This window comes from Dendrobates tinctorius, unplaced genomic scaffold, assembly GCF_039654945.1.
Source record: "Dendrobates tinctorius isolate UK_male_01 unplaced genomic scaffold, ASM3965494v1 ptg000077l, whole genome shotgun sequence".
In the NCBI taxonomy this organism is placed as follows: Eukaryota; Metazoa; Chordata; class Amphibia; order Anura; family Dendrobatidae; genus Dendrobates; species Dendrobates tinctorius.
In genome coordinates, this window is record NW_027361745.1 from 2,811,776 (window position 1) to 2,830,182 (window position 18,407).

At 46.4% G+C, this 18,407-nt stretch overlaps 1 protein-coding gene across 1 annotated transcript in view; it reads left to right on the plus strand.

Annotated features, from left to right (window-relative positions):
* Positions 1 to 18,407, plus strand: part of LOC141096660 (vomeronasal type-2 receptor 26-like) — a 282,139-nt gene that overhangs the window by 228,705 nt on the left and 35,027 nt on the right. Inside the window, exon 6 of the mRNA XM_073583373.1 lies at positions 4,649 to 4,790. Coding sequence (XP_073439474.1) covers positions 4,649 to 4,790 — 142 coding nt within the window. The remainder of the gene's footprint in view (positions 1 to 4,648; positions 4,791 to 18,407) is intronic.

Consider the following 18,407-nt stretch of genomic DNA (forward strand, 5'->3'; position numbering starts at 1 on the left):
TGTTTTAAGGGAAAATACATTTGAATTTTGCATGCGTTTTACCCGCGGCAGGGAGTTGTGGAAATTCTGCAGACATTTCTGCAGCATTTCTGCAACGTGGGCACTTAGCCTAAAAGTTGACTAGCGATTTCTCATTTTTACAACACCATTTTTTTCAGGACCACATCACATTTGAAGTCACTTTGAGGGGTCTATATGATAGAAAATACCCAAAAGTGACACCTTTCTAAAAACTGCACCCATAAAGGTGCTCAAACCACATTCAAGAAGTTTATTAACCCTTCAAGTGCTTCACAGGAATTTTTTGAATGTTTAAAAAAATGAACATTTAACTTTATTTCTCAAAAACATTACTTCAGGTTCAATTTTTTTATTTTACCAAGGCTATCAGGAGAAATTGGACCCAAGCGTTACTGTGCAACTTTTCCTGAGTACGCTGATATGCCATATATGGGGGGAACCACTGTTTTTGGGCAAGGCAGAGCACGGAAGGGAAGTAGCGCTGCTTGACTTTTTCAACGCAAAATTGATTAGAATAGAGATTGGACGCCATGCCGCGTTTGGAGAGCCTCTGATGTGAGTAACAGTGGAAACCCCCCCACAAGTGACCCCATTTTGGAAACTAGAACCCTAAGGAATTTATTTAGATGTGTGGTGAGAACTTTGAACACTAAAGTGCTTCACAGAAGTTTATAACGTACAGCCGTAAAATTAAAAAAATATATTTTTTCCACAAAAATGATCTTTTCACTCCCAATTTTTATTTTCCCAAGGGAATCAGGACCCCAAAAGTTAATGTGCGATTTGTCCTGAGTATGCTGATACCTCAAATGTGGGTGAAAACTATTGTTTGGGCACATGGCAGAGCTCGGAAGGGAAGGAGCACTCTTTGACTTTTTCAATGTAGAATTGGCTGGATGCCATGTCACGTTTGGAGAGGCCCTGACATGCTTAAACAGTGGAAACCCCCCAGAAATGATACCATTTGGGAAATTAGATCCCCCAAGGAACTTATCTAAATGTGTGGTGAGAACTTTGAACACCCAAGGGCTTCACAGAAGTTTATAACGTACAGCCGTAAAATTAAAAAATCATTTTTCCTACAAAAATGATCTTTTCACCCCAATTTTTATTTTTCCAAGGGAAACAGGACCCCAAAAGATATTGTGCAATTTGTCCTGAGTATACTGATACCTCAAATGTGGGAGTAAACCATTGTTTGGGCGCATGGCAGAGCTCGGAAGGTAATAAGCGCCGTTTGACTTTTTCAACGCAAAATTGGCTAGAATTGAGATCGGCGCCATGTCGCGTTTGGAAAGCCCCTGATGTGCCTGAACAGTGGAAGCCCCCCACAAGTGACCCTATTTTGGATACTAGACTCCCATGGAAATTATCTAGATTTGTGGTGAGCACTTTGAACCCCCAAGTTCTTCACAGAAGTTTATAACGCCGGGGCGTGAAAATAAAAAAAAATCATATTTTTTCCACAAGCATGATCTTTTAGTCCCCAATTTTTTTATCTTCCCAATGGTAACAGAAGAAATTGGACCCAAAAAGTTGTTTTGCAATTTGTCCTGAGTAGTATTGGTCCTGATACCCCATATGTGGGGATAAACCACTGTTTGGGCGCATAGCAGAGCTAGGAAAGGGAAGGAGCACCGTTTGACTTTTTCAATTCAAAATTGGCTGGAATTGAGATCAGATGCGATGTCACATTTGAAGAGCCCCTGATGTGCCTAAACCCCACAATTCTATCTACAACCTTAACCCGAACACACCCCTAACTCAAAACCCAACCCTAACCATAAGCCTAACCTCAAACCTAACCCTAACACACCCCTAACCCTAATCCCAACCCTAACCCTAATTCTAACTTTAGCCCTAACCCTAACTTTAGCCCCAACCTTAACCCTAACTTTAGCCCCTACCCTAACCCTAGCTACAACTCTAACCCTTACTTTATCCCCAATGCTAACCCTAACTTTAGCCCCTACCCTAACTTTATTCCCAACTTTAGCCCCCACCCTAACCCTAATTTTAGCCCCAACCCTAACCCTAATGGGAAAATGGAAATAAATACTTTTTATTATTATAAAGGTGGTTTGATTTACTATTTATAGTGGGTTTTTATGTTTGGCAGCTGTCATACGCTTAAAGATGCTTTTTATCGTAAAAATAGTTTTTGCATCACATTTTGAGAGCTATAATTTTTCCATATTTTGGCCCACCGAGTCATGTTAGGTCTTATTTTTTGCGTGACGAATTGATGTTTTTATTGTTACCATTTTCCAATTGTTACCAATTGATAAAGCAGATTTATTCTTCGTGTCAGTACGATGACAGCGATACCTCATTTACATCATATTTTTACGTTTTGGTGCTTTTTTACAATAAACAATTTTATATAAAAAAATAATAATTTTTGCATTGCTTTATTCTGCGAGTTATAACTTTTTATTTTTCGCTGATGATGCAGTATGGTGGCTCATTTTTTGCAAGACAAGATGTCTTTTTCAGTGGTGCCATGCTTATTTATATTCATCTTTTTGATCACGTGTTATTGCACTTTTTGTTCGGCGGTATAATGATAAAGCATAGTTTTTTGCCTTTTTTTTTTTGAATGGGTTCACTAAAGGGGTTAACTAGTGGGACAGTTTTATAGGGCGGGTCATTAAGGACCCGGTAATACTAAATATGCGTACTTTTATTGTTTTTTTATATTTACATAAAGAAATTAAATTACCGTATATACTCGAGTATAAGTCGATCCGAGTATAAGTCGACCCCCCTAATTTTGCCACAAAAAACTGGGAGAACTTATTGACTCGAGTATAAGTCTAGGGTGGGAAATGCTCCATAGATTATTCCCCCATATGGTGTCCTCAGAAGAAGCTCCATAGATTATTCCCCCATATGCTGCCCCCACAAGAAGCTCCATAGATTATTCCCTCATATGCTGACCCCATAAGGAGCTCCATAGATTGTTCCCCCATATGCTGCCCCCACAAGAAGCTCCAGATTATTCCCCCATATGCTGCCCCCACAAGAAGCTCCATAGATTATTCCCTCATATGCTGACCCCATAAATAGCTCCATAGATTGTTCCCTCATATGCTGCCCCCATAAATAGCTCCATAGATTGTTCCCTCATATGCTGACCCCATAAATAGCTCCATAGATTGTTCCCTCATATGCTGCCCCCATAAATAGCTCCATAGATTGTTCCCTCATATGCTGCCCCCATAAATAGCTCCATAGATTGTTCCCTCATATGCTGCCCCCATAAATAGCTCCATAGATTGTTCCCTCATGTGCTGCCCCCATGTGCTGCTGCTGCTGCATGTAAAAATAAAAAAATGACATACTCACCTCTCCGTCGCTGGGTGTCAGATACTCACCTGTCCTGCGTCCATGGCTGCTCACCGCTATCTGCCACATCATCAGTCAGTGACGTTCAGACTGCAGGGGGCGCGGCGCGCACTAACCACGTCACCGCGCTCTCTGCTGTCTGAAGTCACTGACCGATGACAGACAGCAGCAAGCAGCCATGGACGCAGGACAGGTGAGTATCGCTATACTTACCCGTCCTGACGCTGTCGCTTGAGTCCCCAGCTTCTCCGCGCTCTCTCTTCCTGCATTCAGCGGTCTTGTGATACCGCTCATTAAAACTCATTAATATGCGCATATTCATGAGTTTTAATGAGCGGCACCACGTGACCGCTGAAGGCAGGAAGAGAGAGCACGGGGAGAAGCTGGGGGCTCAAGAGACAGCGTCAGGACGGGTAAGTATGACCTGACACCCCCGCCCCCCCTCCCCCTCTGACCCCCTTTGTATATGACTCGAATATAAGACGAGAGGGGGACTTTCAGCCCAATTTTTTGGGCTGAAAATCTCGACTTATATTCGAGTATACACGGTATTGGGGAATTTTTTTTTTATTTAGTAATTTAAAAAAATATATTTTTACACATGCTAATTTTTATTTTTACTTTTTTACATTGTCGCAAGGTGGGACATTGCTATGCAAAGTCAGATCACTGATCGGACACTTTGCAGAGCACCAGGCAGTGTAGGAGGCTTCTCAGCACCTGCTCTCAGATCCGGGGGCCGGCAGGGAGGAGGCCCTTGGAACAACGCTATCAACGCGATCTGAGGGTCTCAGGAAAGCACGCAGGGAGCCCCCTCCCTGTGCGATTCTTTCCTATGCCCCCAGAACACTGAGATCATGTTTGATCGCAGTGTGTTGGGAGTTAATGTGCCGGGAGCAGTCCTTGAATGCCCCTGGCACATAGTGCCGTGTGTCATCTGTGATAATCAGCTGCGTTCAGCGTCGCTCACCTCGTGAGCGCCGCTGATCGATTATGACGTATTATCCTGTCAATGGGCATTAAGGCCCAGGGCACATGGATGGGATAGTATGTCATATGGCAGAAATGGGTTAAATAACTCCCCACAACTCCGCCTCCAAAACTCCCTCACACCAATCAGACTCCTTGCATGTACACCACCAAAAATCTCTCCCATCTTTATTGTCACACAAGTTAACCCCTTCACTCCCACCCTCTAAATTGTCCTGCGGCCTGTCGACCGTGCGGCTCCTTCACTTGTCTCATTTATCAGCATTCAGTCTTTGTCCTTCCGGTAAAGTTATCATCTCTTTCTCAGGTCCCAGTATCCCGCTGCTCAGATCCCTGCTCACCTGGAAGCTGGAAAAAGGCAAAACCGACAATTCACATCTGCTGCTATGACTGCGTCCCATGTCCAGAAGGCGAGATCGCCAATATAACCGGTATGTACAGTCTGAGGGGTGTTGTGAAACCTGCGTTTTGTAAGGTTCACAGTTAATTTTTGCCCCGAATCCCAATGGAGCCACTGTCATAGCGGGTGAAGCAGCTGTAAGGTGAATATAATACAGGAGTTGGGGGAGCTGTATGATCAATGTCAGGAAATTGGATTCTACCAGACACCAAAAGCATTAGAATTAAATTCTGGATCCAGTGTAACAAGCGAGGGCCTGTATTGTGCTCAGTCTGTCTGGCCTGAGACCCATGTCAGGAACATGTACAAGCCTCATGTTACTTGGAAGCAGCCTCCTCAAGGGAAAGAGCCAGGAGAGCCATTGACCAATCTGCCCAAGACCAAGCACTTCTTCTGGAAACTTCCCATCCAGGCAGAATGGATCTTTTACATGGCTTTGAATAGCAAAGGAGGACTGTATATACTCGTGTGTAAGCCGAGTTTTTCAGCACATTTTTTCGTTCTGATAATGCCCCCTCCCAGCTTATACATGAGTTACTGTCCCAGAAGACATCGGCGGAGGAGGGGGAGCATTGGAGCAGCGGTCACAGGAGGCAGGAGCCAGTCTGACATGACTGTGGGCTGTGAGGTCTTATATAGACAGGTGTGCGCCTTTACACATCAATTCCTATCAGTGTAATTACACACAGCTGGACTCCAATGAAGGAGTAGAGCCATCTCAAGGAGGATCACAAGGAAATGAACAGTATGAGACTTACACATGAGTGTCTGACCAAAGGGTCTGAATTCTTATGACCATGTGAGATTTCAGTTTTTCTTTTTTAATAAATCTGCAAAAATTTCTACTTTTCTGTCTTTTTCAGTCAAGATGGGGTGTGGAGTGTACATTAATGAGAAAAAAAATGAACTTACCAAATGGCTGCAATGAAACAGAGTGAAAAATGTAAAGGGGTCTGTTAGGCGTCGATTTTCCCCCACTGCACAGGGGGAATCTCTACCTATTCTTCTGCGGACGCAGAGATTCCTGCTCATCTGAGATGTCGGTCCCGGAGTCTTGCCCAAGCTGATGCTAGGCGTCTGGTTGCTCCTTCAAGCTCCGATTTAACACCATGTTTGAGTCAGCAGCAAGCAGACGCTCCAGGGACTAAAACATGCAAAACACAAGCCGCGGAGACACCATCACATGTTTCTCAACGCAAGCAATGACTAGCCAGGTCTTTCCCCGGGAAGGAACAACCAAGGGAAGGGCAGTCTCCAATGAAGGAAACCACCTATGCCAAAACATGGTATCCATCCACAGACAGCTGTTTTGGGTTATTGCCCCTCATCAGTGTGGAGAAGGGGGAATGTGGACAGAGCAGGAGACATTGCAGGACACACATCAGGGCATCAGCTGACGTTACTGAACCCCAGTAACTCAGGAACAAGTGTTGATTGTGCAGTCGGCACTTCTGAGCAGCAACTGGCATTGTTGGAGGCCAGGGTAAATACTAGAGACAGAGTGGAGCCAGAGGCCTAATTGGAGCACGTTTGAAATTAGTAGAAGTGTGAATGTGGAGGCAGCAGTAGACATTGCCGGACACACAGCAGGGGAGCAGCTAGCGTTACTGAACCCCACTAACACAGGAGCATGTGTTTTTCTCTGTGCAGATGGCACTTCTGAGCAATAACTGGCAGTGTTGGAGCCCAGGGTCAATCATGGAGTAGGCTGAGGCCTACTTGAAGCAAGTTAAAATCTGATGTAGTTTGAATGTGGAGGGAGCAGGAGATATTGCCGGACACACAGCAGGGGAGCAGCTGGCATTACTGAACCCCACTAACACAGGAGCTAGTGTTTTTCTCTGTGCAGATGGCATGTCTGAGCAGCAACTGGCGGTGTTGGAGCCCAGGTTCAATCAGGGTTTAGGCTGAGACCTAATTGGAGCAAGTTTTATATCTGATGTAGTTTGAATGTGGAGGCAGCAGGAGACTTTGCCGGACACACAGCAGGGGAACAGCTGGCGTTACTGAACCCCACTAACACTGGAGCATGTGTTTTTCTCTGTGCAGATGGCACTTCTGAGCAGCAACTGGCAGTGTTGGAGCCTAGGTTCAATCAGGGTTTAGGCTGAGGCCTAATTGGAGCAAGTTTTATATCTGATGTAGTTTGAATGTGGAGGCAGCAGGAGACTTTGTCGGACACACATCAGGGGAGCAGCTGGCGTTACTGAACCCCACTAACACTGGAGCATGTGTTTTCTCTGTGCAGACTGCACTTCTGAGCAGAAACTGGCAGTGTTGGAGCCCAGGGTCAATCATGGAGTAGGCTGAGGCCTACTTGGAGCAAGTTTTATATCTGATGTAGTTTGAATGTGGAGGCAGCAGGAGACTTTGCCGGATACACAGCAGGGGAGCAGCTGGTATTACTGAACCCCACTAACACAGGAGCTAGTGTTTTTCTCTGTGCAGATGGCACTTCAGAGCAACAACTGGCGGTGTTGGAGCCCAGGGATTACAGTTCAGGTGGCAGAAACATGATCACAACAGGAGACCTGGATACTGTTGACAACCAATTATTTATTCTGGAAGAGGACTGGCAAATTCCGGCAAGATCCAGGCCTTGTTCATTTTCAGAAAAGTAAGCCGGTCAACGTTATTGGAGGATAGTCGCCGTATATCCAGCTTAGAGACCCAAAACTTGAAAGGAAAGAGCCGTCTGGGAGTACACTGACAGGGCAAGACATGTAGTCTGTCAGCATCTGACGGAAACGTTACCTCCTGCTGACTGGAGCCGTCAGTGTTGGTGTAGACATTTGTGGCAGACACACAAAACTTTGCTATGTTTGGGCCATACTGGTCTTGCTTTGTGCTGAGGTGCTGCCTCTGCTCCCTCTTTGTGCAGAGCTTCCTCCACTGCCTCGATGCCCAGAGCTGCTTTGTAAAGCACTAGCAGCACTGCTCTTGGGTGGAATGGAGAACATGATGGAATGCACCAGTGTGTCTTCGTACTCCCGCATTTTATGCTCCCGGTTCAACGGTGTTATGAGGCTTTGTAAGTTTTCCCGGTAGCGAGGATCTAGAAGGGTGTGCAACCAATAATCAGCCGTGTAGAGAATGAGGGCGATGTGGCGGTCATTTCTCAGGCACTGCAGCATGAAATCAACCATATGCTGCAGACTCCCAACTGCCAAAGAAACGCTGTCCCCTGCTTGAGGCGTCATCTCTGCCTGCTCTGCATCACCCCACCCTTGCTCTACATACTGACTACTAGAGCATTGTGTACCTCCCTCCTCTGGAGAGATGTCTTCATCCTCCATTGACTCCTCCTCATCCTTCTCACAAAGTGTCCCCTGCCTAGGCCTTTGTGAGGAACCACGTTGCGCTGACTGTCCAGAAGCAGATGGCATTTGTGACTCCTCATCCTCCACCTCTTCCAAAACCTCCTCCCTTAGTTCTTGCAGTGTTTTTTGATGCAGGCAGATAAGGGGGACAGTCATGCTGACTAGTGCATTATCTGCACTCGCCATCCGCGTGGAATCATCGAAGGTACGCAAAACATGGCAGATGTCCTTCATAGAGGCCCACTCAGTGGTGCTGAAGTGTGACCGGCAAACAGTGCGACTTGTTTGCGCCTGATGCAGCTGGTACTCCATAACTGCTGCCTGCTGCTCACACAACCGCTCCAACATATGTAACTTTGGATTCCACCTGGTGGGTAGGTCACATATGATGCGATGTTCCGGAAGGCGGAATAGGTGATGGAGAGCTGCAATGCGCGATCTTGCCATGCTGGAAAGCCGCAAGTGAGTGCACTCTATGCGACCTTGTGCAGCAGTGCATCAAGATCCGGATAGCCCCTCAGAAAGCTCTGCATGACCAAGTTGAGCACATGTGCCAGACATGGGATGTGAGTGAGGTTGCCTAGGCCCAGAGCTGCCACCAGATTTCGGCCATTGTCACACACTACCAAGCCTGGCTGGAGATTCGCTGGCAGAAACCACACGTTGCTCTCCTGCTTGATGGCATTCCAGATCTCCTGCGCTGTGTGGCTTTGATTCCCCAAAGAAATTAATTTCAGTACAGCCTGTTGACGTTTGCCCACAGCTGTGCTCATATCGGTCATAGCAGGCTCCTGCAGCGCTAATTCAGAGGAACTGGAGTATGAGGAGGAGTCAATGTGTACAGACTGGATTCCTGCAATCCTTGGAGTTGGCAGAACACGTACAGCGCCAATATCAAGATCTGTACCCGGCTCCACAACATTGACCAAATGGGCAGTGAGGGAAATATATTGTCCCTGTTCATGGTTACTGGTCCACGCATCAGTGGTCAGGTGGACCTTGCTACTGACGGTGTTTAGTAGCGCATGTTTAATTTTTCCCTCCACATGCTTTTGTAGGACAGGGACGGCTTCCCTGCTGAAATAAAAGTGGCTGGGCATGGTGTATTGTGGGACTGCCAATGCCAAGAAGTTACGGAAGGTGCCAGTCTCCACCAGCCTGAATGAGAGCATTTCAAGGGACAGTAGTTTTACAATGCCAGCATTCAGAGCCTGTGCTCGGGGATGGTTTGCCGAGTATGGCCACCTTTTCTCCCATGCCTGTGCTACTGATGGCTGAAGAGTGGCCTAGGAGTGTGAGGATGAGAGGGAACATCGTGCTGTGGGTGGAATGTCACTGGGTCTCCGGACATCAGTGCCAGAGGTTCTTCCATGGCAATCCTGTGAGGAAGCCGAATCAGCTGTGTGTGAGCTGGAGGAAGAGGCTACAACACGAGCTGAAGAGGTGGTAAGTTGTGCTGTAGGTTGACCTACGTCTTCAGTGTCTTTGTAACTCCACCACGTGCTTGGTCCGCACATGTTTCCACATATTTGTGGTATTCAGGTTGCTGACACTTTTCCCTCTTTTGACTTTATGATTACACAGCTTGCATTTGACAAAGCAAATGTCATCTGCAACTGTGTCAAAAAAGGACCACGCACTGCAAGTCCTGGGAGCGCCCGCTTTGGGTTTTGGAAGAGGATTGCTCCTCACGGGTGCCAAAGTGGAGGCTACAGACAACCAACTATGCCCCCTCCCTCTCCCTCCTGTTTTGGCCATTCGGGAAATCTCTTCCTCAGAGCTGCTCCCACCACCTTCCTGTTCGGGTCAAGAACCTCATCATCTACACTCCCCTCTTCAAACACCTGCTTCTCCTGGGTAGTCTCGCCAGCACAGTACGCACCAGAAAGTGGCACCTGAGTCTCATCATCTGATGCATACTGAGGTGTGCTGACCATAGGCACTGGCCCACCCGCCTCATCAGATTCAGAGGGACAAAGCAGTTGCGCATCACTGCATACTCCCTCTTCTTCACATTCTAGAATGCTGCTTGGCTGGCCCCCTGTTTCCAAGCCAAGAGATTCAGAGAACAGAAGTAGAGATGGCTCCTGTCCAGGGCTCTCTGACTGCCTTGGCAATTTGCCAGGTGGTGAAGAGACAGATGGTTGCTCTTCAGTGCCCTGGCCCTGAGAGGATTTGGAAGTAATTGAAGTCGATGCGTTAGCTGCCATACATCCGACAACAGCTTCAATTTGTTCGTCCCGCAGCAGTGGGGTACGGCAAGGTCCTACAAAGCTGCGCATAAAGGACTGTTGCCTGGTAAAACTGGGGGATGCTGAGTCACTGGTGCCCGCGGCAGGCACAGAATCCCCACGTCCTCTCCCTGCTGCAACTCCACGCCCACGACCACGTGCCTTACTCCCTGCCTTCTTCATCTTGGTAGACTGATAAAGATAGGCAGAAAAGTACAAAGGGTGGGCTTAGTGTGCTTATTCCTGAACAGCTGCTAACATGTATAAGAAACATTAATTTTATAAAGTGTGTGGACTACACTTTAATATGAGCTAAAGTGGTCTACACAACTGTCAAGTGGAGTGTTTAGTGAACTTTATTTACATGTTTTTTTTTCAAATAAACAAAAAGGATGTGACCAAAGATGTGAAAGCGATGGTATCACAAACTTTTTGGAGCTATTACAATGCAGGAAGGTAACCTACAATGCAATAGATGAGGCTCCAAAAAATAGGCTAATACTAAGCTGGCTGTGGCTGCAGGGCACAAGCCAGAAAAAAGGCTCCTCTATCTACTCCTATATAGTGTTTGCAACCTACCAATTTAAATGGATACGGATGGAAGCACACTAATAGGAGAAAAAAGTCAGGAAAAATGAGCTGCTATAAAACAAAAAAACAACTATGTATGAGGCAGTGACGCACGCTGAGCGGACTGCAACCAGAGGTGGCTGCAGAATACGCTACAGTGTGAGCTGCACTCAAACACAGAGACCTCACAGACAGCCGTGAACAGTGCAGAGAACTGGGCACTAGCACTGAAAGGCTGCAGAAAGGCTCCGCTATCTACTCCTATATAGTGTTTGAAACCAATGTAGATGGATACGGATGGATGCACACTAATAGGAGAATTAATGAAAACTGAGCAGCAATAAAACAAAAATAAATATGTATGAGGCAGTGACGCACGCTGAGCGGCCTACAACCACAGACCTTGCAGACAGCTGTGAACAGTGCTGCAAGGCAAAAGAAAGCTACAGTGATTGATAATGTAGCCTGGGTAAAGCACAATATTATATAGCAAATCGCTATCTCTAACTGTCCCTCAGAGTCTTGAACAGCAGCCTGTCCCTAACTGAATTCACAGCAGAGTGAACCCTAAATGGCGGCGGCGTCTTTTATAGTGCATCATGACCTCATTTCAGCAGCTAATCACAGCCATGCCATTAGTTAACATGTCTACATGCCTAAAAGGATGTGCCCACACTTCTTAGGATTCCTCATTGGCTGAATCAAATCAAACTGGCTCATAGCATTATGGGAACTTCCGATTCCGGTATTCGATATGCAAAAAGTATCGGAACTCAGTATCGGAATTCCGATACCGCGAATATCGGCCTATACCTGATATTTGCAGTATCGGAATGCTCAACACTACTTGTTACACATGTTTTGTCACATGTTTAATAAACGATTCATCGTTATTTTTGAAGTATTTTAGACGCCAATTGTTCTCTTTTGTATATCATGTCCAGCCAATTTGTCATAGTTCACCCACAACTAAGCCAAGCAACACTGTCACGTGGATCATTCAGCCAACCCTCCCGATGACAACCCACACTCCAAACCTCCATCATCCTCCTCTGAGCCGACGGCGGGGAGTACACCTGACCAGACTAGGGCCATTGAATTAGGAGCGATAGATCGCATGGAGTTTAGGCAAGCCCAACTCACGGACCCCACCCTAGAGCTTGTTTGCAATACAGAGGCTTGACCTGGGGAAAAGAAATTAAGGGGAGGTGTATAGATGGGAGAATGGACTCTTATATCGGGAAAAGCTAACAACATGCCTGGAGAAACCCTGAACCCTTGCCCATCAGCTCATGTTGTACTGACCCCAACTCCTGTGCTTGGCTCATGATGTCCCTGCAGCTGGGCACATGGGGTCAAAGAGATTTGGGCTAGGGATGAGCGAGTAGTGAAGTATTCGGACTCGCTGTACTCGTTACGTGTACCTCCTAATACTCGGGTACTCGTAATGAGTAGAGAGTCCAATGTAAATCAATGGGTAATGCGAGTAATGGGCTATGTGTGTATGTGCTGGGCGTGGACTGTGCAGCGACTGTGCCTGACTGTGCGGGACTGTGCTGGCTTTGCAGGTACTGTGCGGGGACTATGTCGGGATTTGTGGGACAGTGCTGGCCTGTGCAAGACTGTGCTGGGCTGTGCGGCGACTGTGCTGGTCTGTGCTGGGACTGTGCAGGGACTGTGCTGGGCTGTGCGGGTACTGTGTGGCCCATGCCAAATATTGTGAGGCGAGTTGTGAAATACTCGCCAGGATTCGAGTACTGCGATTACCGAATTACTCGCCGAGTACCGAATCCTAACGCGTATACTCGCTCATCCCTAATTCGGGCCCATCTGCTGTTTACTTTCTTTTGGACAAGGGTCACTAAAAGATGTTCAGAAATAAAGAGCCTCTCATCCAAGTTTTTTAGTCGAGTAAAGTTTCTGCAGGAGGTATTGATTGACAAGAGAACCCAATTCCAAAGCGAGTGGATTCAAACCCTCTGGGAAAAACATGGGGTCCACACCATGCGTACTACCCCCTATAATCCCAAAAACTAAAGGGTTGTGTGAGTATTTCAAGGGAAAGCTCAAGCAGCTTATTAGTCAGTATGTACAGCAGCACCTTTTCACCTACCATGAGGTGCCGCAGGATACTACTGGACTTGAATTGCTGTATGGCGAAAAGTATTAGGGTCCTTTGCAGCTGATATAAATGAGTTGGGAGGGCACTTTTCCCACAGTAGAGGTTCCCATTCTGGACTATGTCCAAAAGCTTAGGGAAAAGATGAGATACCTCATGACCATAACCCATGGGAATTTAGAAATTGCTCAAAAAGGCAGCAACAGTGGTAAAATTGAGGTGCCCAACAACGAGAATTTGTCTGTGGAAAGAATGTTCTAGAACTCATACCAACATGCAAAAACAAGCTTAAAGCCATGTGGGCAGTTCCATTCACATTACCAGGAAATATGGTGAGACTGACTATGCAATGGCCTTGGATTAAACAGGTGTTCGTGAATGGACCTTTCATGTCAGCAGAATAAAAGCTTATGAATAAAGGGAGGTCACCAACTTAGCAGTTTGTTGTCCTCCTTTAAAATGTCCAAACTTGGACCAGATCCCAGACGTAATGGTTTAATCCAAGGTAGGAATGGGGATAACAGATGTCCCTTTGAGGGAGAGGCTTGGTCCATCACAGAAACAGCAGTTAACAAAAATGCTTGGAACATATTGCTCACTGTTCATGATTCGGCCTGGACGAACACCCCTGGTGTTAGGAACGGCGGAATGCATTAAATAAAATGAATAATAAATTGCGTTCGCCGCTTGGGGTCCACCGTGCAGTAGGTGTTACACCACTGCTAGGTAATGACAGAGGAGCAATATGGTGGTATAATGAGCACGGGTTCAACTTCACCCGAAGTGAGCAGAGCGGGCTCTGTTCACACACAGGGGCACCGCAACATAATCATACAAAAACGCTGAGCCTGTTAGTGTCACAGGCCTCAGGAAAATGCACACACAGTATCTGGTCACAGGAGCAGGACCAAAGACAGAGGAGCTGCGTCCATCTAGACCTACTGTGTGTGCGGCATGGCTGCTGTGAGCACCAAGGAGGGCTGCAACTGTAGCGCGGCGTAGGACACTGCAGCTCGATGACAAAGCTAGAAAGCACGTGCAATGTCGGACGCTAGCGTAGAGGTGTGGTGTGCACAGTGGCCTAAGGCTTGCGACTAACTGGTGCTGACTACTAAACTAATTCCCTATCCACATATGTAATATCAGCGGGAAGGGGTTTTATAATGAGTCAGTCACTGGAATCATACATCCATCACCATTCACACATAGCAAGTAAAGTCTATACTAGCACATGGCGGAACGGCCACGTGCACTTTTTATAGCCGTGCGGGACCAATGAGATCTGGAACAGGACCTGGGCACATGACTCCCGATCTCCAATGGGAGATCGTCTCGTGAGCATGCCCAGTAGGAGCACAGAGAAACTTAGTCTCTGGAGCGGTCTGCTGCAAAGTAATCTCCTCTGCAGTAGAAAGACAGCAGGAGACCGCAGAATGTGAGGCTCTGGATTCCTGCAGAGCAGACGCAGAAACCTGACACCTAACACCTGGTTCGGCATTATGTCAACACAGGGGCAGTTACTCCACTCCGATAACCTGCCTACTGGGTGACACCTCCAGTGTTGGCAATGATGAAGGCTGTGGTGGATGACATGTTGAATATGGAAGTCATAGTTTCTTCCCAAATCCGATGGGCAGCAAATGTAGTGTTGGTGCACAAGAAAAACAAAAGTACTTGTTTCCGTGTGAATTATAGGCGAAGAGGTCACCATTACAGGCGCCTACCCTATTCCTTGGGTATAGGAACTAGTAGATAGTTTAGGAGGATCTCTGTACATATCTATCATCGATCTTAGCAAGGGATATTACCAGATCCCACTCACAAAAGTGGCACAAGAGAAGTCTGCATTCATCACCCCTTATGGACTGTGTGAGCTTACCAGCATGCCATTTGGGATGAAGAGCGCCCCAACTACATTCCAAAGGATGGTGGACCAGTTGTTAGAGGAATGTCAGGAGTAAGCCCAGGCCTACCTGGATGACATTGCTATCTTTAGCGGAAGAGCATCTTCAGCACATGTCCCAGGTGATGCAAATGGCAGCAAAGCTCAGCTTACCATCCCTCTCTACAAGTGCCAGAAGGGGATGAGGTCGAGGTAATATACCTGGGGCATTGGATGGTGAGTGCATTCATCCAAACCTGAAAAAATAGAAGATATTTCCCAGTGGCGTCCTCCAGCCAATCAAAATCATGTCCACACATTCCTTAGAACAGTAAACTATTATTAAAAATGTATCTCCAATTACAGCACTGTAGAATCGCCCCTCACTGACCTCACCATCAAAAGATATGCCTGCAATCTTATCTGGACCTCGGAATGTGAATCCGCATTTCTCCAGTTGAAAACCCAGTAAGCCTAATGCCCAGTCCTGACTGTTCTTGACTTCTACCGCCTGGTCATTTCTCAAACAGATGCATCAGATACCAGAAATGAATCCACACTCAGTCAAGCAGGGACTGGCGGTCAGGAACACCCGGTATCCTATGCTTCCCTGAACCTATTGGAGAGGGAGAGGGCATAAACGACAATAGCAAAAGAAGCCTTGGCCATAGTGTGGGCCCTTAAATAAATAAGTTAACACAGTCTTAAAATTAGCATAAAATAGGGCAAAATACGTCCATTCATGGAATTTATATGCACAACCTTCAGAAGTAAAACTAGAGGTACAAACGATACATTGCCAAAGAATTTTAAAGATTAAAAATAATCTTGATTGATGAAACATAAAAAAAAGTGTATAATTAAATGCATATGTTACAATTCGAGCTAACAGAACAAGGAGTGCAAGCACCGGAAAAGTCAAAGGTAAGTACTAGCGCAATGAAGCACAGCTGCTGTTTAGATCCAAAAATCAATAGTAAAATGAGGAACAATAAAGAAAATGTGATGATTCAAAAAATGATTATTCACATATTAAACATAAAGTGCATAGTGCAAAAGAGTTATTGCTTATGGGAATTTAAATGTGAAACCTCCAGGACTGAATTAATCCACAATGAACACAAAACTAATTGTATTGATCTCTAGAACCTAAACCACAGATTATAGTGTATACATGATGATCAATGTATGTTGCTACAGAGCCAAGCATAGATACATGGTAAGTGGTATTTCCCTTAAAAATAAAGGGCTTCCCCTCACATCAATAAAATAATAATAATAATAATAATAATAATAAATTTTATTTCTATAGCGCCGACATATTCCGCAGCACTTTACATTTCAGAGGGGACTTGTACAGATGATGGACATTACAGCATAACAATAATCACATAGATCATAACAGATACTAAGAGGAGTGAGGGCCCTGCTCGCAAGCTTACAATCTATGAGGGAAAAAGGGGAGACACGAAAGGTGGGTGGTAACAATTGCCCTGATTGTATGGACCAGCCGTAATGTTAAAGCCCCCGTTACACACTGCGATATCGCTAGCAATATCGCTGCAAAGTCACCGATTTTGTGACGTTGCAGCGATATTACTAGCGATATCGCTGCATGTGATACTTACCTCTGACTGGCTCCCCCGCTGGTTATCGCTGATCGCGCGAAAAGCTGCTGGATCATTTCTCGTCGGTCACTTCCTGCGGCGCTTCCTGCTGTGACGACGAGCGACGCGTGGAGCCGGGCGGGAGGACGCAGGATCGCCTCGTCTGACATGTAAGTAGCGATCCCCGTCCCCAGCGATGTCGCTAGTGAGATCTGCCTGAGTGGCAGCTCACTAGCGACCACCTAGCGATGCACCAGCGATCCTGACCACGTCATATCGCTAGTCGGGATCGCTGGTGCATCGCTAGGTGTAACGGTACCCTAAGTGTGTATCAGTACAGACACAGAGGGCTAATGGATGCATAAAGCATGTGGGAACACGATGCGGGGAACCTGGTTATGGCAAAACTTTTGACTGTGCCACACAAGGATAGTTAGGTTAATGTGTTGAGGTGATAGGCCAGTCTGAATAAATGAGTTTTCAGGGCACGCTTAAAATTGTAGGGATTGGGGACTACTCGTATTGACCTGGGAAGTGCATTCCAAAAAATTGGCGCAGCATGTGTATAGTCTTGGAGACGGGAGTGGGAGGTTCTGATTATCGAGGATGCTAACCTCATGTCATCAGCAGAACGGAGGGCGCGGGTAGGGTGGCATACTGAAACAAGGGAGGAGATGTAGGGTGGTGCTGAGCCATGGAGGGCTTTGTTGCTAAGGGCAATAAGTTTGTACTGGATTCTGGAGTGGATAGGTAGCCAGTGTAAGGACTGGCACAAGGTAGAGGCATCGGTATAACGATTGACAAGGAATATGATCCTGGCTGCAGCATTCAAGACAGATTGGAGGGGGGAAAGTTTGGTAAGAGGGAGACCAATTAGAAGAGAGTTACAATAGTCCAGACGAGAATGAATAAGAGAAACAGTAAGAGTTTTTGCAGAGTCAAAGGTAAGAAAAGGTCGAATTCTAGAAATGTTTTTGAGATGCAGATAACAAGAGTGAGCCAGTGATTGGATGTGGGACGTAAATGAAAACTCGGAGTCAAGTATGACCCCAAGACAGCGGGCATGTTGCTGGGGGGTAATAGTGGAACCACACATGGAAATAGCAGTGTCAGGTATAGGTGCATTAGTAGAGGGAGGAAACACAAGGAGTTCAGTCTTTGACAGGTTCAGTTTCAGATATAGTGAGGACATGATGTTAGACACAGCGTTTAGACAATTGCTGGTGTTTTTTAGAAAGGCTTGCGTGATGTCAGGAGAAGAAGCGTATAATTGGGTGTCATCAGCATAGAGATGGTACTGGAAACCAAATCTACTGATTGTTTTACCAATAGGGGCAGTGTACAAGGAGAAGAGGAGGGGGCCTAGAACTGATCCTTGAGGAACCCCAACAGTAAGGGGAAGATGAGAGGAGGAGGAGCCAGCAAAAGATACAGTAAAGGAGCGGTCAGAGAGATAGGAGGAAAACCAGGAGAGAATGGTGTCCTTGATGCCGATGGAGCGGAGCATAGTGAGGAGGAGCTGATGATCCACCATGTCGAATGCTGCAGAGAGATCCAAGAGAATTTGCATGGAGTAATGACCGGTAGATTTAGCTGTTAGTAGTTCATTAGAGACTTTAGTGAGGGCAGTTTCAGTAGAGTGTAGAGAGCAGAAACCGGATTGAGAGGGTCGAGAAGAGAGTTATCAGAGAGATAGCGGATCAGATCGGAGTAGACCAGGCGTTCCAGGAGTTTAGAGATGAAGGGAAGATCTATAGTTAGCGGCACAGTTTTGGTCGAGGGATGGTTTTTTAAGTAGTGGATGTATGATGGCATGCTTAAATAAGGAGGGAAAGATACCAGAAGAGAGAGAGAGGTTAAATATTTTAGTTAGGTGAGGGGTGACAGCAGGGGAAAGGGACTGGAGCAGATGTGATGGA